This window comes from Malaclemys terrapin, chromosome 1 (assembly GCF_027887155.1).
Source record: "Malaclemys terrapin pileata isolate rMalTer1 chromosome 1, rMalTer1.hap1, whole genome shotgun sequence".
Lineage (NCBI taxonomy): Eukaryota > Metazoa > Chordata > Testudines > Emydidae > Malaclemys > Malaclemys terrapin.
This window is the reverse complement of record NC_071505.1, coordinates 78274534-78299862: the sequence shown is the minus strand read 5'-3', so window position 1 is coordinate 78299862 and position 25329 is coordinate 78274534. Positions and strand designations below refer to the sequence as shown.

Genomic DNA, 25329 nt, shown 5'->3' with positions numbered 1-25329 from the left:
TAACTAGACTATTGTAATGCATATGTGCAAGTGGATAGAATTAAGACTGTGTGAGCATTCCCTTACTTTGAGTGTAAGATTTTTGTACTAGGTTTCAATAAAACTTTTATAGACTGAAAAAATATACTGCTTCTTTAAGGGACAGTTGTGGACAGCTTGCTATATAATTAAGAAGGTCCTGCCCCTACAGTTAAGCTGTTTATACAGGACCAGAAAATTGAATAGGACAAAGGGCAGTAGAAGCCATGCCGAGTTTAGTTTCTCTTTCAGGATCTAGGACAGGGTGGGCAAACTACAGCCCGGGGGCCACAATCAGTCCTTCAGAAGTTTTGGGAGTGGGTTCCGGGGCTTGCCCTGCTCCACGTGTGCTGTGGCTCCGCATGGCTCCCAAAAACAGAGGCACGTCCCTGCTCTGGCTCCTACGTGTAGGGGCAGCCGGGAACCGTGGTCAGTGGGAGCTGCAGGGGTAGCACCTGTGGATGGGGCAGCATGCAGAGCTGCCTGGCCGCGCCTCTGCGTAGGAATCAGAGGGGGGAGCATGCTGCTGCTACTGGGACTGCTTGAGATAAATACCACCCGGAGCCTGCACCCCTGACCCCCTCCTACGCCCCAATCCTGATCCCCCTCCCACCCTCTGAACCCCTCGGTCCCAGCACAGTGCACCCTCCTGCACCCTCGACCCCCCAGCTGCACCCAAGCCTGTGACCCCAGCTGGAGCCCTCACCCCCTTCCGCACTCTAACCCCCAATTTCATGAGCATTCATAGCACACCATACAATTTCCATACCCAGATGTGGCCCTCGGGCCAAAAAGTTTGCGCACCCCTGATCTAGGAGATCAGCCTAACCAAACTCTGAGTCTTTGTTTTGTGGACTTTAATATAGGGAGCTAGTTCTGAACCAGGGCCCTGAGGTGAAGTATTGTAATTGCTTATGTCCTCAAACCTTATTAAAAGGGGACATGCTATTTTGTTATGATGTTGGCTTCTCCTGGCCCTGGGCTGTTAAAGTGAATCTATTGCTGTCGCAGCTGGGGAAATTAAGGTGGAGCACATCTGCAGTGCCATACTGGACTCCAAGAGGGCATATGAGGATCACCCATGACTTTGCAATGACAAAATAATGAAAATACAGTAGATTCTGCTTATTAGCAACCCCATGGTTGCCAGCAAAAAAGTTTCAATTATCTAGCAACTACCAATAAGTGAAGGCAGGTGTGTGAAGATCTGCAGTAATGAATCACTGTAAGGTGCCTTCCCTGGCTGCGGGCAAGGCAGCAGCATGAAGGGGGTCTGCGGCCTGGCACTTTCCATAAGGAGGGGAGGCTGTGGGCCAGCTAGTGCAGGACAGCAGTGGGGAGAGGTACTGCAGAGCTCTGAGCCCCAAGTGCCCTGTGAAAAGCTCTGGCATCTGGGCTGCAGGCCCACCCTCCCTGCACCCACGTTGTCCACTACCTCCTCACCCAGTCCGCAACCCCAGGACTCTGGCAGGGCTTCTGCTTTGGGCAGAGATGTGGATGCCACAGCCCAATGCCTCCTGTGTGATCCCTGTGGGCAAGAAAGTTTGCAGGGCTGCAGCCAAGGAAAGAAGTACTAGGATGTGCGTTCCCTGGCTGCAACTCCACAAACCTGCCTGCGGGCAGGACTTTCGTTCAAAAAGAGTTTTCAAAAAGCATGCCATCGCCAATATCTGAATCCCATTAACCTATATTAACAATGTCAATGGCATGGGATGGGTTCCTGGAAAAACGCCGTTAAAGAAGTTGTTAAAAATCAGGCTTGCTATTAAGTGGCATCCACTGTATAAAGAAATACTACTGAATTAGTTTAGAAATTCTAGACCAAAATTTCAAAGGTAGGAACAAGTCAAAAGACACGTGCATAAACTGCACACACAAAACACACATGCAAATTTTTGCAGGCACAAAGTTGAAAATGTAGCCTCGAATGCTTGTTATTGACAATTTCTTTTTATTTTGGCTAATATTTTTGCAGTTTTGGCACAACTTCTAAAAATAAAATTTCTTAAAATGCGTAATTAAATATACTTAAACTATACAAACTATACTACTGAAAGATATGTTAAGAAAAAAAAACATTTTAATGGCTAGGAATATCACCTTCTCTTGATAAAGAAAATTAATATTAAATTATGGACAAGTCAAATTTTAACTGTCAAAGGGTAAAATGAAACCTTACATTTTAAAATATATTTTATTTAGAAACTGACTTTAGAGCCTTTACAGAAGGATGAGATTTCACAAAAATCTAAATGCTAATTGATTCAAATGCGATACTCCAGAACACTTGGTAGTTCATTAACATCTGATGAAAAAGTCTCCATAGAAAGCACCTTCTCTAATTTCATGTAAAGAAATGAAAAGGAAAATTAATTTTTATGTGCCCTACACTTTAACCACATTATATACATAATTCTGGCCTTTGCAAGCGTCAGTCTGTATTCAAATTAAAGAGATGTCAAATTTTAATTTATTTCCATTTTTGCTAATATCTTTGTCTGCATACAAAAGTACCTGTGTTAGTAGGTATTTACATGATACAGTGACGGGGAACATATGCATTTTTTTGTTTCAAGATCACAAAAATACACAATTTGCTTCAGCAGACAAAATACTCAGCACACAAGTACGTGATGGTTATTTAAAACGCTTACAAAAATACTGCAGATCTGCTTGACAAAGGAAATAGTTACAATGGAAATTTTTACAACAATAACTTACCCCTTGAGCTATAAATACTTCATAGACACAGCATATCCCCACCACTGTTATTCCTTGTTCTTTGCACAAAGTTGCAACGGCTACTAGACACACTGTCACTGCAATTGGAGTCCACACTGCAACGTAAAAGGACAGACATTATAAAAACATACTATTTTACAGGACAGCCATGTGAACAACATAATTTGACTAATTAAAGTTAACTATCTACAGTTTTCACTTGCCAGTATTTCAACAAGATCCCTATTAGGTTGCAGTTTATCCACACATTTACCACCCGCTCTGTCTTTGCCTCACTTTACATTAAGTACCTTATCAGTTTCTCACTCATCTCTTTGAAGCTGAAATATGTGATAAAGAAAAGAGGTGTGAAGACTTGTATAAATATTCCAAATAGGAAAATGAAAAGAAAATAATTTACTAGCTTTCCAAAAATTTCTTTTCATACCTGTATCTCTAAGCCAATGGTTTTCAACTTTTGATCTGTGGACCCCCCTTCCTAAGATTTCCAGAAGGGTCTGCACTTCCATTTGAAATTTTTTAGGGGACTGCAAATGAAAAAAAGTTGGAAACCACCGCTCTAAGCAATACTTGCATAAATTTCCAAGTGTTGCAGCTGTTAGAACAGGGGACTGATTCTTAACTCTTAAGTTCTACTTCCAGATCTGTCACTGACTTCGGAGAGTCAATTAGCCTATGTACTCCAGTACACTCTCCTCTATAAAAATGAAAATAGTAACCCTTTTTACCAGAGAGTTGTATGGTTTAGTTAATGATTGTAACTCAGATGAAAGACACTTTATAGTACAAAGTATTATTTATGTTATTACCAAGGCACCATCAGTCTGAATTAAGGAGACATTCTTTAAGACTAACTGGTTAACTGGAATATTTATGTTTATATTTTACTACCTGTAACCAATATACTAAAATCAAAACCGTTCTGTATATATGATGTTAGGTATTTACCTATGGTATTGTCTGGCCCTTTTGATTTGGTGTATGACAAAAAAGCAGCTAGAAAAAAGATAGATGATAAAAGCTCTGCTCTGCCAACCACTCCAGTTACCTAATGGGGGGAAAAAAGTTAACACTGTTAACTTCTGAACAGAATTAGGTCTTGAAAATTGCTCATATTACAGAAATTAGAAGCCAGTGATAGAACTAAACAAGAATTAAAAAAAAAGGGCCTGAATCTTCCACAGGTATGTAAATGCAACTCCTGTTGAGTTCACTTTAGAAATGCACCCATATACCTGAGATCAGACTGGGGCTTTACTACTTCCACCAATTACATATACAGTCCTCAAGTGCCCTCATGTGGCAAATGTCGGGAATTACTCATGTACTATCTAATTAAATTACTGGAGTATTTATTATGAATAACCCTGGCAAAGAACATACAATATGATTTCAATGAAAGTTCATTGTGCAGCATGAGAGTAGTATGACCCTTATACTATAAAATTATAGTACCAATAAGTTTAGGGTAACTTTAAAACAAGGTACAGACCTCCTCTGTACATTGCAGAAGGGTGTGTAAATAGGCAAGATAAAGAAACAATGTATCACATCAGCAATGAAATAAAGTGATAAAATTATAGATAGAGTGACTTGACCAAGTCATGAACCACTAATAGAAACTATTAGCCAAACAGAACTAAAATGAGTAGCTGCTTCTGTAAAGATGAGAGGCAAGTCAATCCTTACATTAATTAATAAAAGGACAGAGAAAATAAAATAAACTACTTACCGGTAATTCTTTTTCTCAAAGATATGTCTCTCTGAATTGCTACTCTTGGGTTTGTGCTTGTGTGATGAAGTGGGAATTTTTCTTAATATTCTGTATGAATTCTGTGTGTGCCTCAGTTTCCCCTAAGTGCTGCATGGTTAACTAGATGGTGGTAAAAGGTGGCTTATTCTTTGTAGCAACGCAGTGGGATTGACACCTGGCTGTCTGGGGTCTCACACCCATGATGAACTCAGGAGACAATGGCCCGGACATTCAGTGCCTAACAATGAAAGACCTGGGATTGCAGACCCCCTCTCAATAGGAAGCCAGTCAGTTTTGGCCAGAAGGAGAACAAAGAGCTAAGGAGGATGACCAGGTGACCTGTTTTTGTCTGGGAATGAGAACAAAGAATGGAGGAGGTGCCCTTGAGTATAATATGGACTACTGGAAGCAGGAGACATGCTTCTTGACTGGGGCAATTGGGGAGGAGGCTCTGGAGGGTCAGGACTGAGCCAGACAGACTGAGTTGTAACTTTCTATCCTCGATGCTATCTACGCTGTGTTCCAGACATCTAATAAACCCTTCTGCTTTGACAATACTGCCTGAAAGTCATTCCAATCTAAGGAAGTTGGGGGATACATTGCTCCCTTCGGGTGTGCAGAAGGCTCCAGGGTTTGATCGCAGGAGGTGGTGAAGCCAAGGGGTTTGCCCCAGTGAGAGTGTGATCCTAAAGGGGGTTAACATTCCAAATGAGTCCTCTCAGGGACTGTTCCAAAGCCATGCAAGAGCACTGGACCTGGATCTGTGACAGCTTGGAAGCACAAGACCGGACAAGAACTCCCTGGTCTTTAAATTTTTGCAAGTTTGAGACACTTAATAAAATACCTTCCTTTGAAAAGCTTGTAATGGGGATTCAAATAAAAAACAAACAAACAATTACAAATAAGGTAAAAATATCCTAAATAATTTTTTTCAAGTTCTGAGGGAAAAAGTTGAGAGGTGATGCAGAGATCTGTATGTTTAGAGAACTAGAATTATAAATAAGTATTATTTTCCCCAAACATATGCTTCCCACTCTTGGGAACTAAAGCTAAAGATACATCTCTAAAATAAGAAATAAAACGATTAACAAGAGAAAAATCAAATCTAATCATGCCTTAAAACAGTGATTCTCAAACTTTTGTACAGTAACTCCTCACTTAAAGTCGTCCTGGTTAACGTTGTTTCGTTGTTACGTTGCTGATCAATTAGGGAACATGCTCGTTTAAAGTTGCGCAATGCTCCCTTCTAACGTCGTTTGGCAGCCGCCTGCTTCGTCCACTGCTTGCAGGAAGAGCAGCCTGTTGCAGCTAGCTGGTGGGGGCTTGGAACCAGGATGGACTGGCAGCCCCCTATCAGCTCCCCGCTCCCCTAAGTTCCCTGTGCAGCAGCTGCTCAACAGGCTTTCAATTGCCGGCAGTTCAGCTGTCCCTCCCTCCACTGCCATGTGCTGCCCTGCCCTCTGCCTTGGAGCTGCTCCCTGAGACTCCTGCTTGCTGTGCGGGGGGGGGGGGGGGGGGCGGAAAAGAGGGGCTGTCAGGTCCTGCACCCTGCTTACCCCATCTTCCATAGAGCGGGGGGGACACACAACAAGGCTCAGGATGGAGGGAGCTTGCTGGCAACAGCTGCAGTCTCAGCAAGCTGATCTAATTAACAAGGCAGTGTACTTAAGAGTAGGGTCAGGGGAAATGCACATCTCTCTCTCTCTCACACACAGGGTGTGTGTCTCTGTCTGCGATGCTATCTCCCCTCCCTCCATTCCTGCTGCTTGTAGAGTGTGAGAGTTAACCCCTGAGGGCTCAGCCAACTGCTAGTTCATCATTTAGCAGTAAGGCATTCCCTGGGAAATATCCAACCCTCTGATCCCTCCACCTTAACCAAGCTTCACAATCATCATCGTGTACCAGTATTAAATTGTTTATATAAAACTTATACTGTGTGCGTATGTAAGTATATAGTCTTTTGTCTGATGAAAAAATTTCCCTGGAACCCAACCCCCTCATTTACATTAATTCGTATGGGGAAATTGGATTCGCTTAACACCATTCCTGAAAAATGTGACATTAAGCGAAACATAACTACAACGTTAAGTGAGGAGTTACTGTACTGGTGATCCCTTTCACATAGCAAGCATCTGTGTGCAACCCCCCTTATAAAATAAAAACACTTTTTTACACATTTAACACTATTATAAATGCTGGAGGCAAAGCGAGGTTTGGGGTGGAGGCTGACAGCTCATGCCCCCCCTGTAATAACCTCATGACCCCGAAGGGTCCCAACCCCCAGTTTGAGAACCCCTGCCTTAAAAGGTGAAAAACAGGACTAGTTTCTCTTTTTGGTGTATATGAAAGATAACTCCTTTACAATGCAAAAACTTGGGGAGGACTAAGAGATATTCAGAAAATTTTCAAAAGTGGGCAACTTAAAGAGAATTCCTGAGACAAATACAATTCTTGGGATTAGGAGTGTCTGAGGAACAGGTTTGTGAACAATGTCATCCTGGATGGAAACCCAATCTATACAAAGATACACTTGGAAATATGTACAGAAAATACCATGTAGCTGCTTTACAAATCTCCGAGATAGAAACAGATCTGATGCTAGCTAACCAGAGCTGCTCCGTTTCAAAAAGAATTGAGTTTTGACATTACCAAGCTACCAGACTGGTTGGCTGAAGCAGTAAAAATACAATCAAAAAGCCCTGTAGACAAGGTATTCTTGGCAATAATGAAGTTTATTGTTTTGGTGTCAAACAAGACAGATAGTGAATCTGCAAGACACTCAATGTCAGAACTAGAAGTAGTCCAATAATGGACAATGAATGTGGCAGGGAAAATACTTCCATAATGATTAAAAGAAGACATGATGGAGGTATAAGAAAATAATTAACAGTGTAAAGTGACTCCACTAGATGCACCAAATTAAATCATCATAATAAGAGAACAAGAGATCAACCAATGAAATCGAAAGCAATCATTCAAATCTGAAATGAGGAAATGTTATTTATGTGTTGTATAAATTCTCTGTGAAACTCCATGCCACAAGATATCCCTGAAACCAAGAGATCAGTAGGAGGCAAAAAGAGGATAATAAATTTATTCTGATAACATCTGCAGATTACACAAGAGAACACAAATAAAGGAGGTATAAATCCTTATGCTTCCAGGCATTACCAACCTCAACAATCAGAGGTTAGGAAGAATATCCTGTCTGGGCAGAGTATACCTTGTCTACTATGGAAATTCTTGCATCTTTCTCAAGTTTCCAGTACTGCTCACTGTCAAAGACAGGACACTGGCCTAGGTGGACCACAAGTTTGATCTAGTATGACAATCACTATGTTCCTAAGGGCTCTAGTGTACGTTCCAGATAAAACATACAGATATTTTCACATCAAACTTGTGGAAAAAGGCCTTATTGGGATGGCTGTACAGTAATGAAAAAAGGTTGTCAGGATAACTGGTGTAATTGGAGTGGAACTCCATTACCACTTTCAGAAGGGACTTAAAGTGTAACCATAGCACTACCTAATTCTTGTAGAACTTAGTGTAAAATGAATTATTAGGTAGAGCCAGAAATTCATTCATTCTGTGAGCTAAGCTAACTGGCTCCAGCAAAAGCTTCCACAACTTTGTTTAAACACAAACAACACACCAAAACAGGATCTGGATCATCCTTGACTTTTGTGCTATGATTGTCAATTATTTCTAATTGTTTTGAATTGTGTTGAATTATTAGTTTTGCAATGCAGCTACTTGTTCACTATGAATTGGATTGAGATCATAAAAGTAATTTAACACAAGCCACAAAATCTGAATTGGGATAGATTTAAACTGTGGAACTTTTTTTGTACAATAGCAAAAGCCGTATCAAATCCTCACTGTTAAAATGCGTTTAACTTTATGATACTTTTTCTTACACTTCAGCAGTATAAATACTTTTAGAGGCTACAATATACTCACACACACACACCATACACACACAAAATTAAATTGAGCCACACATTTTAATAAATGAATGAAAAATGCCCTTCTCAGGTTTACCTACCGCTTCAGTGTGTATTGGGTGCACTGCAAACAGCAAGGATGCAATTACACTGCTCCTGTTGTCCAGAAAAAGCTTACAGACCTTAAGGAAGACTATGCAGACCACCGCATGAAAAACCACATTTAGGAGGTGATAAGAAACGGCATTTAACTCACTGAAGAGGTAGTTTAAACGAAATGTGAGGACAGTAAGCGGTCGATATGACTTATGACTCCTCTCCTACAGGGAAATAAATAAACCATAATAATCATCAATTTACACTAATACAGGGCCTTTAATCCCAAAGCAATTTAAACTACACACACGTATTTTTTCCACTACCGAAGTGCATCTACCGAAGACGAAAACACCAGTTGGTTAACAGCACAGAGTAGCACTATGCAGCAATTAGGAGCAGAAAGTAGAGATTGACATCCATTTAAAATTCTAGGGAGAATTAAGGAGGATAGTAAAAATGTAAAGAGTTAATTTAGATCATTTCCCCAGCTTCCAAGTGGGTATTGTACATTTTTCAAGTATACTGTCTGATCCACTACTTACCATAGCTGGTGCTCTACTAGATAAAGCACTCATAAAAATGGCCAAAAACATAAAATTAAAATTCAACTATTTTTAATACATGTATTAGTTTGATATATGAGCAAAGTTTGTATCTATCTAGGTTCTTCTTTGGCCTTCATGAGCATACTTCTGAATTATATAATGTGTACTCAAAGCTGGTTTAACCAGAAAAGTGAAAATAAAATGTGTATTTTACTCATTATCATCCATTATCATCATACCATTCCAGTCTGGCATGTCTTAAAAATACACACATTTTTAAATAAGAAGCATTTGAGATGAAACAATTAGGATAGTTTTCTCAAAGATTATTAATCTGTTTAATTGATAAATCTTATAATTTAAATATTCTGAATGTACAGTTTGGTGAGAACTCTTTCTAGATTACTGGGAGTTAGTAGAGTTGCCACATGTCATTATAAAGATAATTTTCCTTCGATATGAAATGAGTGTGAATTGACATAAGACTGTGAAGTCACAATAAGTAGGATATTAATGTAACTCTTCCTTGAAAAGGTACCTCAATTGCTATTAATATAGGCACCAGAAATTACAAATATATCTACAGTATTATATCCTGACACTGCAAGCTAGTAAGAAAGTCCCAAATCCTATTTCATGGCTATATAGTCAGAGGACTGTTTCTTAAAATGATATAATATCACAGCCATAAAAAGATATTTTAAAATATGTGGAAGTGTTTCCAAACTATTTTTATGGCATTTTATTTTATTCTTGTGATACTAAATCTTAGGAAGTTATCAAACTGAGAAAAATAAATTAATATTCATGAAGAAATACATGGATTGTACTGACATTTCTTAAATTGTTGGGTGATCTGTAAAACAAATATAGGGAAACTAATTAATTGACTGACTAATTAACACAGGTAAACATTTGATGCATCTGAAATTTTGTTTTATTTCAGGGTACAGTCCTTATGAATTGTAAAATAGTGAGACTGTATCAGAATAGATTTGTTTACTAGTAAAGCACATTCTTAATGGTTAAAGTGTTGTAATAGTTCTTTGGGTTTCTCTCAAACTGAAAAAAATTCAATACTCAACTGTTAGGTTTACATTACAATTAAACAGAGCTTGGCAGTTTTGTATACGTGAGACCATTTACTTTTTAGCAGTTGGATTTTAGCTGTGAATATATGCATGCATATTTTATTTAATCTCTGTATTTCTACTAAGGTCTCAGAATGTCTAATATCAGACCTGAGGATATAACAGACTGTGTACAGAGGCGTATCTAGGTACTTATATGCCCCTCTCCCTCCATTTTAGTAATGAGTGCCTCCAAAACATTAATGAATTTCTTATGTGAGACTGGGAAATATTTGGAAGTGAGGCACAGATGACGAAATCCTCGCCCCAATGAAGTCAAAAGGAGTTTTGCCAGGATTTCATCTAGGGAGATGAAGTGATTTGCCCAAGGTAAAGTTTGGGAACTCATCTCTCCCAAGTACTAGGCAACTGCATGAACTACAAGACCATCTTTTCTTCCAGTTTCCATAGAATAGTCTACTATTAGGGTTTTTTGTTATTGTTTTTAATTCTTGGATAGTGTTCTGAAACTACATGTCCTAATATAAAAAATAAGACTGGACCGACAAAAACATTATAGGTGATACCGGCCTAGTTTATATTTTGTTACAAGAGGCTGTCGATTAACCAAACGAGTTTATAAAACACATAAATCAGGAACACAGGTTAGAAATTGGTATTATTTACCAACTACACCTCTACCTCGATATAACACAAATTCGGATAGAACGCGGTAAAGCAGTGCTCTGGGGGGCAGGGCTGCACACACTGATGGATCAAATCAAGTTCAATATAACACGGTTTCACCTATAAGGCGGTAAGATTTTTTGGCTCCCGAGGACAGCATTATATCGAGGTAAAGGTGTATCAAACTATTCTGCAAAAATGAAATGATAAAGGAGAACATAAGAAGTGGAACTTTGTACGTTCTTCAATATTTCTGAGACTAAATATATCTTATGGCCAATTTACCTCAGACATCGGAGTCCCCCAGAAGTCATTCTGAAACAGATTTTTTAAAGGAGTAGAAGGATGCAAGTCTTTATTGTCCAGAATTGCTGAAACATCATCAAAAACGAAGCCACAGAAGAGACTGTTCCAGTAACAGGCTGCCACCACACCTACTATCAGTGCTATTTCCTTCAGGCTAACATCAGCCATCTTCTCTGCAAGCTTTCATGGATTAAATCTAGAAAAATTGACAGTTTCATGAACACAGATTTTATTGATTTCAATTTTAGTTTATTTCAACATCAGCTGTTGAATAGCTTTAGAACAATCCATATTAAAAAGGTATAAACACTACAAAACTAACTTCATTCAAAGCTAAATTTATACACACGAGGTCACAGTAATAAATTTAAGCTTAAAACTGAGGTTTTCAAAACAAATTTTACAAAACCTAATATTAAGAAAAATGTTGTGACTAAACTTTCTCCCCTTAATGAAGGCTTACATCCAAACAAACCTCTCTTCTGCTGTGTTTCATTTACTTATTTCAATTTACAAAAAAAAATCAAAAGTGGCTATCACATACCATAAGCCTTGCTGCCAGAGACACTTGTAGTCAGAGCACTGCTCTATGAATGGGATAGATTGGGGCTATCAATTAATCACAATTCATGCATATAATTAATGCAAAACAAATTAAATTAAAAAAGTCATGATTAATCACAGTATTAGTTGCACTGTTAAACAATAAGAGAATACTAATTTAAATTTATTATCAATATTTTGGATGTTTTTCTACATTTTCAAATATATTGATTTCAATTACAACACAGAATGCAAAGTGTACAGTGCTCACTTTATATTATTTTTATTACAAATATTTGCACTGTAAAAACAAACGAAATAAATGGTATTTTTCAATTCACCTCAGACAAGTCCACTCAGTTCTACTTCTTGTTCAGCCAATTGCTAAGACAATCAAGTTTATTTACATTTCCCGGAGATAATGCTGCCCGCTTTTTATTTACGTCACCTGAAAGTGAGAACAGGCATTCACATGGCACTGTTGTAGCCAGCATTGCAAGGTATTTATGTGCCAGGTATGCTAAACATTCATTTGCCCCTTCATGCTTCGACTTGTAGGCTCTAAAGTTTTACACTGTTTTGTTTTTGAGTGCAGTTACGTAAAAAAATAATTTTACATTTGTAAGTTGCACTTTCATAATAAAGAGATTGCACAACAGTACTTGTATGAGGTGAATTGAAAAATACTATTTCTTTTGTTTATCTTATTTACAGTGTAAATATCTGTAATAAAAATAAGATAGTGAGCACTGTACACTTTGAACTGTGTTGTAATTGAAATCAACATATTTGAAAATGTAAAAAACATCCAAAATACATATAATAAATTTAAATTGGTATTCTAGTATTGTTTAACAGCATGATTCAAACTCGGATTAATCATGAGTTTTTTAATCTCATGATTAATTGTGATTTTTTAAAATCATTTGACAGCTCTAGTATAAATAACAGAACCGTAAAACTCTAGTGCTCTCAAATCCTAATCACAAATAAGAGGGCACTTGCCTACCTTAATGGCATAGACTGTATGGTTAATGTTTTTGTAGAATTTTAAAACTGCATTTTTAATATAATTTTGTTTGTGCAAAGCAGCTACTAAATAGAAAACTAATCCTATAAACCCAACCTTCTGGAATATACAGGAAACATTTTATATAAAACGTAAGTGCTTCAGTTAAGTACCTTGGACGCTCAACTGCAAGTGAAGAAAGTAATGATTTGTAATAATAAAAAGTTTAACTTACTGTTGAAGCGGACACTTTGTTTATCTGCATTCTCAGTAGCAAGTTCATGAAGAGGTGAACTTAATATATTTTTTTCTAATTATGCAAACTATGTTGGCATTACTCCTGATCACACTTATTGCATGCTTATGGGGATTTTCTATAAAGATGAAAAATGATATTTAGGGAAAATACTAAAACTGAACCCCCTCTTTCAATTTCATCTTCCACAGTTGTCTGGTAAACTCATCAAGCACTAGAAACAGTCAATAAATTGCTATGCACTAATCTAAGAATACTGTGAAGTAATTATTTTACTAACATTGATATGACCTGGTCAGTGAGGTGAAGTTACTGCATACTGGGTTATAAGACTTTCCTGTATGAATAGATTGTTCTAAATTAGCAGGGGGCTGTAGGGAAGAACAAACAAGAAGGCAATTACAGGCCCTGCTGAGGCTGGGACCTAACAGATCAAAGAGCAATAAACAGTTAAAAAGTGACCTGCTCTTAGGGATTGTCTACACTGGCACTTTACAGTGCTGCAAGTGTCTCGCTCAGGGGTGTGAAAAAACACCCCCCTGAGCACTGCACGTTTCAGCGCTGTAAAGTGCCAGTGTAGACAGTTCTCCCAGCACTGGTAGCTATGCCCCTCATGGAGGTGTTTTTTTTAGAGTGTGGGGAGAGCTCTCTCCCAGTGCTATGCCGTGACTACACAAGGCACATTAAAGTGCTGCCAGGGAAGACTTGCCCTTATGGAAAGGGAGTGTTTATCCAAGGACTAAGCAGATGAAGCTGGAGAAAAAAAAATGGTTTGTGAATTAGAGTACAGACAATGCCAGCCAGCCCCTAGGGGTCTTGGGGAGTCTATAGGAAGCAGAGACCTACCACGATCCCAATGTGAAACATGGTGTGACACTATGAATACCTCAGTGCCAACTGGCAAAGGGTCCACTCTTCTCTAGCAGCAACTCCTTTCAGGCCTGATAAACTCATTACACCTAACACATTGCTTTCATTGTATTTATGCAAAAAAAGTCTTGTGTGGTCTCTAATAAAAGCTCATGTTATACTGGTCCTCATAATCATTGCAAGATGTACATTCAATTGATATTTAAGGAGCTGTTTATACATACTGAAAAATATTGTTAGAGCCTGTATCCCAGGCAGGGTTGACAAACAGGTTTTGGCCAGACAAGGGATGTATATTCACATGTAAAATAAGTATCATCAGCCAATACAATGAAGACTGCTTGCATATGATATCAACATGAGAATATGAAGGCAACATGGAGCCTGCACAATAGGGAATAAACCACAGGCCTGACTCTAGGGACAAAACAATGACCTTCGGGAATACAAAAAGAATGTGAAGAGACATTTTGTTATCTTTCACCGTGGAAACAAAAAGTACAATTTTTGCATTCATGAAAGGAGGATCCCAGCCATGCTGGTTGGAAACACTGGGAGTTTGGAAACGATGGGAGTTTGCTTTAGGTACGATAAACAACTTTAATGGGCTAAAATCCTTGTCTAAAGTTACGTGTAGACTCTAGGAAGTGTGGTACTTTTGGTTTTATCTGTAATCATTTACGTTTCCATCATTATCTTTGTTCACTATCTCTTAAACCTTAGCCATTGAAAATAAACTTATGATTGTTTTCACTATAAATATATCTTAGTACTGTGATGTTATATTGCAGCTGATCCTCCGTTGAACCAAACTGGTATATGCACTATTCCTTTGAGAACAGCTTACCTGGTAATTTCTGTGAGTGTTCAGTGGTTAAGAGCTGGACGCTACAGGGGAACACTTCAAAAGGACTCAGGAGGTATATCTATTGGTCATCCGCAAGGTAATGTAAGGTTTGGCAGAACCCTAAGGAGATTATTTGGGTGGCTAACAGATTGGTGGTGTCAAGGAGCTAACACTTAGTTAAGCACAAGCAACTCTCTCTCTCTCTCTGGAGGCAAAGGAGAGGACAAAAAGGGGGGTGGAGCATAACAAGGTGACTCACAATCCTGAGCGCTCCAAGCAAGCGTCACTGATGGTTAGGCACCTGGTAAACTAGACATGTGCATAGTCTGTTTTATTGTTTTAATATTTGTGTTCTCTTAAAAGCTTTTTTCCTAAATAAATAATGGTGATGGCTGGGGGCCCAGGGCCTAAGGGGGTAAGCATTTAAAGAGATCAGGAGGTATAAGATGTGCTATTAGCCCAGGTAGCTATGAGAAGTATCAGTCAGAAGAAACTGAAATCAAGAAAGTGAGAGTTGGAAAGGGTTTTCTTTACAAATAGCACAGAAGACTTTTTCAGTACTCCAAGTGTAGAGTAATAGAGCAATTCAACTATTTCAGGGATCCTCTCCTCAAATTTAAAAATACCTTTGTAATTAAAAAAGAGAATAAGTCACTGAATTTTAAAAAACAAAAAAACAGGAAATGCACAGCTAAGGAGTTGGTTCACATACAACATTAACTCTGCCAGCCCACTACTCCCTACAGGAGTCCCTCAGGAAGGCCATAGCACCTTACCCATACTTAAGCTTGTCTGTTTATGGTGACCTCTGCCAAAGCAGCTGCGAGTAATTCCTTAAATCAACAGTGCTCTAAAGCAGTGCTTCTCAAAGCAGGTCCACCACTTGTTCAGGGAAAGCCCCTTGCAGTCTGGGCCAGTTTGTTTACCTGCTGGATCCACAGGTTTGGCTGATCGCGGCTCCCACTGGCCGCAGTTCGTGTCTCAGGCCAATGGGGGCTGCGGGAAATGTTGCGGGCTGGTTGCCCTTCAGCCCCCACTGGCCTGGGATGGTGAACTGCAGCCAGTAGGACCCGCGATCAGCCGAACCTGCAGACGCGGCAAGTAAACAAACCGGCCCGGACCGCCAGGGGCTTTCCCTGCACAAGCAGCGGACCGGCTTTGAGAAGCACTGCTCTACAGAGCACAGTGAGGTCAGTAGGAGTGCATGAATAAAGAGTAATCTGGAGTTGTGTTGGACAAGAAGGAAATGACATTTTTTTAAGGAATGCACAAAGTACTGCTATGTCCTACTTCCTACTGTCATCCTAATGGGAGTAAAGCTATTTCACACACAGTGGAACTCTAACTACTGAACAAATCAATTCCCGCCCACGCTCCCCTTTTTTTTTTTTCTTGTAGTAATACTTTTCAGTAGTACTTAGGAAAACCTTAACTGAGCATCGTATAGTTTTCTAACATAAGTTTGGAGTTTGACACCCCACATTCCAGAAGGCATATTTTTTATTACAAAAAGGCTCTGTTTTCTGCAATAATCTTAAGGTTTTTTTTTTTTTAAGTGAATTCACTATTATTTAAAATTAAGAAAAAAAACACCCTGCAACTACATGAAGTGAACAAGCTAAGCAGACAGGGGGTTCTGATATCTCTATCATCAGAATGGGTTCACTCTTTGGCTGGGATATCACCTCTTCTCAGTCAACATTAGACATTGCTGAGTTCGACTCAAGGGTCATCCTCAACAATGGTGAAACAGCCACTGCTAGAGAGAGCTAACAAATGGTATCGCTTAAAGAAAGATCCCAATTATTTGAAATTTTAAAATGTTACACCAAGATGTGACATCGTGTATCCCATGTAAAACCCAGTACCTCATATATACAACGTTTATATGATTATGATATATTTTGTACAACGTATGCCTTGTGAGGCATCATTTGAAAACTCAATCTGCTGAAAATCATTGTTCTGTTAAAATGTAAGTGTGTGTAAAGCCATGGGATTTTATTATATGTTGTTGCTGAGAGATATTGTAATTCTGAGGAACACCCACAGACTAGCTCCTCAGAGACAACAAAGGACTGACTACAGGTTTTAGAAAACTATTAATTGCTGAAGCAACCATTTGTTAGTAGGTGACAGTGTAAACAAAAACAAAAAAGTCATCTCTGTTCAGGTCAACAGTGCAGGTGAATATTGATTACCCATTGTCAGAATGATGGACTAAATATGAGCTTGTACCATCCAGTCGGCTACTGAACAGTACAAGATGCACATTTCTGGGGGTCAAGGCTGGAACCAAGGGATATGAGGCTGGGACCAAGGGATATGTCGCCCTGTACCTATTCATAGATGGCTGAGCATAGCATTCATGTATTCAGCTGGGAGTGACTTTGCATGCTTGTTTTTTGCTATGTAAGAGAAGGAGGTACGTGTCAACGTACCCTTAGTGGATGAGTACGTTCTGCTATCTGAAGAACATGGATTATGTTTCTGGCTCTGTGAGAAGTTACCTTGTGAAACCTTTGTCAGGCCAAAGCCTACCTTTGTGAGGCCAAAACCATTTGACTTTTTGGTGAATTAAGGAAAGCATGTGAAGATTTATAAACTGAAAACTGGCTGCAACTTTAAATGGGCAAGACAGAAATTCCAATACGTTGAATTATACTGACTCACTTCAGCATTAGGAACAGGAGTACTTGTGGCACCTTAGAGACTAACAAATTTATTAGAGCATAAGCTCTGTGTTCTGAACACCACTAGCTGTCACCTTCAGCCCCCAACTAAAACCTCTCCAGCGCATCATCAGAGATCTACAACCTATCCTGAAAGATGATCCTTTATTCTCACAGATCTTGGGAGACAGACCTGTCCTCGCTTACAGACAACCCCCCAACCTAAAGCAAATACTCACCAGCAACCACACATCACTGAACAAAAACACTGACCCAGGAACCTATCCTTGTAACAAAGCCCGATGCCAACTCTGTCCACATATTTATTCAAGTGACATCATCATAGGACCTAATCACATCAGCCATACCATCAGGGGCTCGTTCACTTGCACATCTACCAATGTGATATATGCCATCATGTGCCAGCAATGTCCCTCTGCCATGTACATTGGCCAAACCGGACAGTCTCTACGCAAAAGAATTAATGGACACAAATCTGACATCAGGAATCATAATACTCAAAAACCAGTGGGAGAACACTTTAACCTGTCTGGCCATTCAATGACAGACCTGCAGGTGGCTATCTTACAACAGAAAAACTTCAAAAACAGACTCCAACGAGAGACTGCTGAGCTGGAATTGATATGCAAACTAGACACAATCAACTCAGGATTGAATAAGGACTGGGAATGGCTGAGCCATTACAAACATTGAATCTATCTCCCCTTGTAAGTATTCTCACACTTCTTATCAGACAGTCTGTACTGGGCTAGCTTGATTATCACTTCAAAAGTTTTTTTTCCTCTTACTTAATTGGCCTCTCAGGGTTGGTAAGACAACTCCCACCTGTTCATGCTCTCTGAATGTGTATGTGTATATATATTTCCTCAATATTTATTCCATTCTATATGCATCCGAAGAAGTGGGCTGTAGTCCACGAAAGCTTATGATCTAATAAATTTGTTAGTCTCTAAGGTGCCACGAGTACTCCTGTTGTTTTTGCGATACAGACTAACACGGCTGCTACTCTGAATTCAGCATTAGGGACCTTCAAATCTACACCACAGTCTTCTGCCCCTGGAGCTAACACATCTTCCAAATACATTGCAAAACTTTTTGCAAGACATCATTAGAATGTTGGGAATCAGGATCCCCGAATTCTATTCCTAGTTCGGTAAAGGAATTGTAGTCTAGTGCAGGAGTCCTCAAACTTCATTGCACTGTGACCGCCTTCTGACAAGAAACATTACCACAGGACCCCAGGAGGGGCGGGACCAAAGCCTGAGCCCGCCCAAGCCCCATCACCCAGAGCGGAGGTAGGTGAGAAAGAGCCAAAGCCCCAATGCCCCAGGCTGGGAGGCCAAAGCAGCCAGCCCTGGTGACCCCATTAAAATGGGGTCATGACCCACAATTTGAGAATCGCTGATCTAGTCATTAGGGCAGTTGTTACTGGCAGACTAGGTAAGCACTGACATTTGATACCGTCATTTCAAAAGCCAGGGTGGCTGAATGAAGACTTGAGTCTTGTACTTTAAGGACCTAGGTCTATTACCTGTACTATCCACAGAAAGCTGACACAATCTCAGTTATCCTACTGGTAAGACAGGTGGGGATATGACAGATGTCTATCCTAAGCAGAGAATATGGGGTATTAACCAATAATAAGAATCATGAGAGGCAAATAAATATTGCCAGTTAAACATAAGACTTTAATTCACGGTCTCCTGGCTTTCACCCTAAACTAGTGGGTATTTTGTGTGCAAGGGTTCTCAATGCCCTCCATGTACCGTGCTGGCATTTTATGCTAGAACAACGATGTTCCTTTGGGTGTTGCCCACAGATATGCCCCTCCCCCCAACAAAAATGGTTAAGAAAATTGAATTTAGAAAAAAAGGCCATAAGGGGAATAAGGAGTAGGACTTTTGTGAGTAACCAGGAACCCCTAGACCAAACAGCCCTAAATTTAAACCATAAATTTGCATGTCAGTTTTCAAGATGATCTGACTACCTTTGTGGAGAAGTTAGAAAATTCCTGTTTAGACAGAAATGCTATTGTAATTCAAAGTATGGTACACCTATTCATGATTTCATAATTAGCAATCCTGTGGTAAGCAAGCTTTCTGCAACATCATTCCTACTATGGAATCTTGCAGGAAAAAAAAAAGAATTGGGCTTATATTGATCAGACAGACTTAATTAATTGAGAACCAATTTTATACAACTGGGAGTGGACTGAATATTCCTCTTCTGCTGGTTGTGTAGCATTTACTACTTTTTCACACATTTACTATTTTACACCTTTGGTTATTCCATATGCAAATGGTAGAAGGGAAATACATTTACATTGTGTAAGTCTTGTATACAGTGTATAAGTCTTGTATAGTGTGTCTTTTATATTATTCCCAGAATACTTTACTACTCTAATAAACCTTTTCAAGTTCTGTGTAAAGATGGTAAAGTAATTCCAGCACAGAAGAAATGCATTAAGAACAGTTCATGGTCCAGCACCACACACACTTTTACATAGGTGAATACCAGTTTGAGCCACTTAGTGTTTTTCAAAACTGCGTGGGAACCTGACAAGAATAGGTCTCCATTAAAATTCCTCAGATACTAGGACTGTTAAGTAACCTGTAGCAAGTTTTTGTGCTAGAGTTCTAACTCCTGAAAAATATTACATATATAATTTACATCTACTCAATATTTCTGAGGGTTCAGATATATTCCAATTTCGTTGATTTCTTTCAGAAGCTCTCAAATGAAAACATTAATAACAAACAGTTACTAACTTTAATTCTTTCCAAAAGAAACAGAGCTCTTCTAAGCCTTTGGTTTCAACAACAGCCTGTGGCTACAAGTTCCAAAAGTTTAATTATATGTTGTGTTTATTGGTTTTAAATTTGGTGTTTTTAATTTCACTGACTGTCCCACTTTTCATTGTATGATGAGACATGTAGAACAGAAGCTTCCAGTCCACCTTCTCTGTACCATTCATTATTTTGTATACTTTATCCTATTCCTTCTTGTTTAGCTCCTTTCTCAGGTAATCACTCCTAGTCTTTTCAATCTCTCATAAAAGTTTTTCCATCTTTCTGATAGTTTATTTGCCTTTCTCCAAACCCTCCCTCAATCTGCAATATTCTTTTTGAAACTGGAGGACCAGTACTGCAGTTTACTAGATGAGGCAACATCTAGATTTATGGGATATTTGCTGTAAGATTCTCCATTCTGTTCCTTATACAATAAAATCTATGTTATCTGTCCCCGTACCAACTAGAAAGCTCTATAAACCAGCATTTCTAATCTTCATAGAAAGTCTGGTTTATAGTTCGGCTGGCGTAGAGAATTTTTAATTTCGGTTGCAGAATTTTTAATTTTTTGGCACAGAATTCCCACAGGAGTAGATAGTTGACTCAGAACCCTCTAGGGCAGTGGTTCTCAAACTAGGGCTGATGCTTGTTCAGGGATAGCCCCTGGTGGGCCGGGCCAATTTGTTTACCTGCCGCGTCCGCAGGTTCGGCCAATCGCGGCTCCCACTGGCCGCGGTTCGCCGCTCCAGGCCAATGGGGGCTGCAGGAAGGGCGGCCAGCACCGCTTCCTGCAGCCCCCATTGGTCTGGATCGGCTGAACCTGCAGATGCGGCAGGTAAACAAACCGGCCCAGCCCACCAGGGCCTTTCCCTGAACAAGTAGCGGCCCTAGTTTGAGAACCACTGCTTTAGGGCAGTGGTCCCCAACCTTTTTGTGGCCAGTAGCACATTCATGTTTTCAGAAGAGTGTGGCGGGCACCAACAATTTTTCAAGGCTTATTTTGTATTTGTACATTAAATAATACAAAAAACATCATATTTAATATTACATAATGTATGAATCCAGAGAGAAGCCGCGAAGACAGAGAACTGCGCCCGCAACCCCGGAGTACTCTGTCCCCAGCAGGCGAGGGGACCCGGCTTCTCTCCCCTGCTGGGCACTAGGCGGGCCCTGCACCTGCCGGGGCAAGGCCGGTTCTAGGTTTTTGCCACCCAAGCAAAAAATTTTTTGGCTGCCCTCCCCCACCCGCACCCAAATGCACATGGAAGGCATAGGGACTAACCCTCAAACCTTGTACCTAGAAAGGGATGGGGATGTAGTAAAGAGGGTTCAGGCAGAGGAGCGGGTGTGGGGGTGCTTGGGGGCTCTACACTGGCAGAGGAGTGGGGTGTGATGTACTCATGGAGGAGGAGAGGGGGTATCAGGAGGGTTGCGGGAGAAGAGGTGCACGGGAAGAGGAGGTGTGGGAGGAGAGGGCTGGGGGAGGGTACAAGGGGAGAGGTGCGGGTGAAGGGAGAGTACAAGGGGAAGGGGTTCGGTGAAGGAGTGATGGGGGGAGGTACAAGTGAAGAGGCAGTGAGCAGGATGGGGGTGCAAGGGCTGAGAGGGGCAGGCGCTGACAGCTGCTTCCCCAGCCCTGTGCAGGCAGAGCTGAGAGGACGGACACTGACCCCCAGGTGCCCGAGCCGCGAGGTTCCCACGGCGGGGCAGTATCCCCCGCTGCCCTGCTCGGAGCCGGGCTCTGCCTCTCTCCACCCCTGGCACTGTGGGGGCCCGGGGCAAGCAGCACAGGGCTCAGGCGAGGGAGGTGCGCAGCAGGCTGGGTGCAGGAGGAGGAGGGGGCAGCTCCCTGGCAGCTCGAGCTGCCCAGCCACTCGTCCCATCAGCGCGCGAGCCGGGATCTGCGCCCCCTGCCCAGCCCAGTGGGCGCCCTGCACAGCCCACTTGGGCAGGGAAATGCCGTGCCGCCCTGGGGAGATTCAGAACAGCAGTAGTGGCGGCAGGAGGACCCCTCCTCCTCCCTCCCTCCCTGCATCCCAGGCCCCGCTTCCCTCCCTCCCCGGCTCCTCACACACTCCGGGAGCCCCTCACCCCGGAGTTCTCTATCCCCAGCAGGCGCGGGGCTGCGGCTTCTCTCCGGCTTAAGCCTTGGCACCGCGCCTGCCTTGGACCGAGAACACCAACGCCCACAGCCTGCAGCTCTGGAGTTCTTTGTCCCCGGCAGGCGCGGGGCCGCGGCTCCTCTCCGGCTTAAGCCTCGGCACTACGCCTGCCTGGGCCCGAGAACACTGGCGCCCACAGCCTGCAGACCCGGAGTTCTCTGTCCCCGGCAGGCGCAGAGCCGCAGCTTCTCTCCCCTGCTGTGTACTAGGTGGTGCACATAAATGCCATGGCGCCCACAGGCACCACGTTGGGGACCACTGCTCTTGGGCATACGAACAGTTTAATATTTCTTTTCAGTATGCATTATTTTGCATTTACCTACATACAATGTCATTTGCCATCATGATGCCAACTCACTTAGCTTGGTTAAGTCACAGTGAAGTTTGTTACACTCTTCTCTGGATTTCTGTATATTCCTTCCTGTCCCCACCCCACTAAATAAGACCTAGTATACACCATAAATTAGATCTACATAGCTATATCCCTCAGGTTTGTGAAAAATTGCGCACCCTTTGCAATGTCATTAAGAATTTTTCTACATTTTTTCTAAGGTCAACCTAAGTAGACAACCTAAGTACCACCTCCCTGAGAGATGGATTAACTCCACTGATGGACAAATCCTTCCCGTTGATATACGAAACGTCTACTCTACTGCAGTGCTTCTCAAAGTCGGGCCGCTGCTTGTGCGGGGAAAGCCCCTGGCGGTCCAGGCCGGCTTGTTTACCAGCCGCGTCCGCAGGTTTGGCCGATTGCGGCTCCCACTGGCTGCGGTTCGCCGTCCCAGGCCAATGCAGTGCTGTAGCTGTGCTGCCATAGCTGCTGTACTGTAGACATGGCCTAAGCATTGCTTTTGTTTACATTGGGATTGGTTACCTGCAACTCCACGCCTAGAAAAAAGTGAAAGTGACCTCTGAGGAAACTATATTAGAATTTGAACACTCCCTCAAGGATGAGAGGGGTTACAATCAGGATGAGGCATGTATGCACATAGGGAGAGTCAAATAATCTAAAATGTGCCAGGCATGGTTGAGCATCAAAGTTCAACAGTACATACAAAGAAGACTATGGAAAAACTAACAGCTACAGATCCACTTGCAAGGCAGGAGAAAAACCAAGCTCAGCTTTGAGGGCTATATGCTACTGGGTTTTTTGTTGTTCTGAATATCCTAATATTTTCCATAGCTTATTTGTATTGAGGTAGGGGATACCCGCTGGGCCAGGCACTGCACAACTCAAGAAACTGCTCCCTGCCCCAAGGAGCCCCCAGTCACAGCATGCCAGCTGTATGTGGATAGTAGCACTGCAATGCAGCCTCTTCCGAGGTGCAGAACTGCGGAGAGAGGGCCTTAGGGGTCCGGAGCCGGGGCAGACCTCTGCTCTGCGGGCGGGAAGGGGTGTACGGCTGAGGCAGGCCTGGAAGGACCCGTACTCGGGGCGGTATAGGGACCTCGCAGCCGACGCTGAGGCAAGACTCAGAGCAGGGGCGGCAAGAGGCGCGCAGGAGCCGGGGTGAGAAGCGGGGCGGGGTGAGCGCGTCGCGGCACGGGCGGAGCAGCCCCTCCCCGGCGAGTGACCGCGGGCGGCATCAACCACCCCGCCGTATTCCCTCCACCCCACTCGCCTGGGGGAGGTCCCAGCCCGGCCGCCCCCATCGCCCCTCCCTGGCAGCGCTCCCCTACCTGGCGCCGTGGGGTAATGCGCGCTCCCTGCTGTAAACACCCATAACTCGCTCCGCGGCCACCGAGCCCGGGCTAGGGAGAGCGGGGACGCGCCCTTCTGCGCTACGCAAGCGCAGAGCCACCGCCCGCCCGAAGGATGCCGGGAGTTATCCCTTCAGACTACAGGTCCCAGCGTGCGGGCTGGCTTGAGGTAGCCTAAAATACTGGGACCTGTAGTCTCGGCGATGCCGCATGGCATGCTGGGAAATGTAGTCTTGGATTTAGGGTTGGCGGATTCCCCCTTGCACAACGCGGTCTTATGTGCCATTAGCAACAGAGGGTCCTGTGGCACCTTTAAGACTAACAGATGTATTGGAGCATAAGCTTTCGTGGGTGAATGCCCACTTCGTCAGACGCATGTAATTATGTGCCATTGAGAGCCGTCCTCGCCCTTTGTGGCGCGTTGCATGCCGGGAGTGGTAGTCTCCGCCGGGTCCGCTGTGCACGCTGGGGCTTGTAGTCCCGCGGGAGTTTTGATTCGATTGGCGTCTACGTGTATCCGGGTCCCTCCCTGCTGTGGCTGAGCGCGGCCGCGGAGCAATGTTTGATGGCGTCGCCTAGCAGCAGCCGTTGCCTGCAGTAGCTTCCACGGAGAGGGGTGAGGGCAGGAGCGCGCGGCGGTGGGGGGATGGGGCGGGACGCGGGGGAGGTGAGCTGCCGGGCGGGGGGGGAGGCCGCCGGTGGGCCTGGAGCGCAGTTGGGGTGGTAGCGGCGTCCCCCGTCTGCTCCCCACGTCCCGCCTCCACGGGTCCCGGGCTCGGGGCGCGTTATCCGGGCACTTGCGAGGGAGCCGCGCCGCAGCCTCCCGCTGGCAGCGCCCTGCGCGGCTGAGGAGCCGGAGCCTGGCTGTGGTCGGGTGGGAGAGCGCAGCTGCCTCCCTGCAGAGCGCGGCCACGCACCGTGGGAGGGCCTCGGTCCGCGTGGACAAGAGCACGGCTCTTGCTGGTGGAGGCTGTGTGCGAGCGGAGACTGCCGTGCGCTGGGACACGCTGATGGGGAAGATCCACAGCCATGGTCTGGTGGCTTGTGAGGGAGGGAGCCACAGGGTGCGTGTCAAGCCTTTAAAAACGTTCCTGGCAAATAGAAAGGATGTGAAGCCATCGGGTCTCTAACTGTGATGGTGTGATGCTCCCTGTGTACCCAGGCTCACTGCTACCTGTCCTTAGCCTGAGGATGCCTTGACTGGGCCAGCTCTCTCGAGCCCGTCGAGCATCTCCTAGAGTGTCCAGCCCCTGGTCCATGGGGCATTTACATAATTCACAGATTCACTGCTTCCA

At 42.9% G+C, this 25329-nt stretch overlaps 2 protein-coding genes across 4 annotated transcripts in view; one reads left to right on the top strand and one right to left on the bottom strand.

The window, feature by feature from the left end:
* TMTC3 (transmembrane O-mannosyltransferase targeting cadherins 3) overlaps positions 1-24113 on the bottom strand; it is a 51424-nt gene extending 27311 nt beyond the window's left edge. Inside the window, exons 1-6 of one of the 2 annotated variants that reach the window (XM_054027649.1) lie at positions 24014-24113; positions 12952-13090; positions 11144-11360; positions 8559-8777; positions 3709-3808; positions 2740-2855 (exon numbers count right to left, since the gene is read on the bottom strand). In XM_054027649.1, coding sequence (XP_053883624.1) covers positions 2740-2855; positions 3709-3808; positions 8559-8777; positions 11144-11332 — 624 coding nt within the window. In that variant the 5' untranslated portion in view covers positions 11333-11360; positions 12952-13090; positions 24014-24113. The remainder of the gene's footprint in view (positions 1-2739; positions 2856-3708; positions 3809-8558; positions 8778-11143; positions 11361-12951; positions 13091-24013) is intronic. The other variant, XM_054027656.1, reaches the window with a different exon arrangement.
* A 470-nt stretch (positions 24114-24583) lies between these two features.
* CEP290 (centrosomal protein 290) overlaps positions 24584-25329 on the top strand; it is a 111151-nt gene continuing 110405 nt past the window's right edge. For both annotated transcript variants that reach the window (XM_054027619.1, XM_054027628.1), the window contains exon 1: positions 24584-24650. The gene's annotated coding sequence lies outside the window, so the exon portion shown is untranslated. The remainder of the gene's footprint in view (positions 24651-25329) is intronic.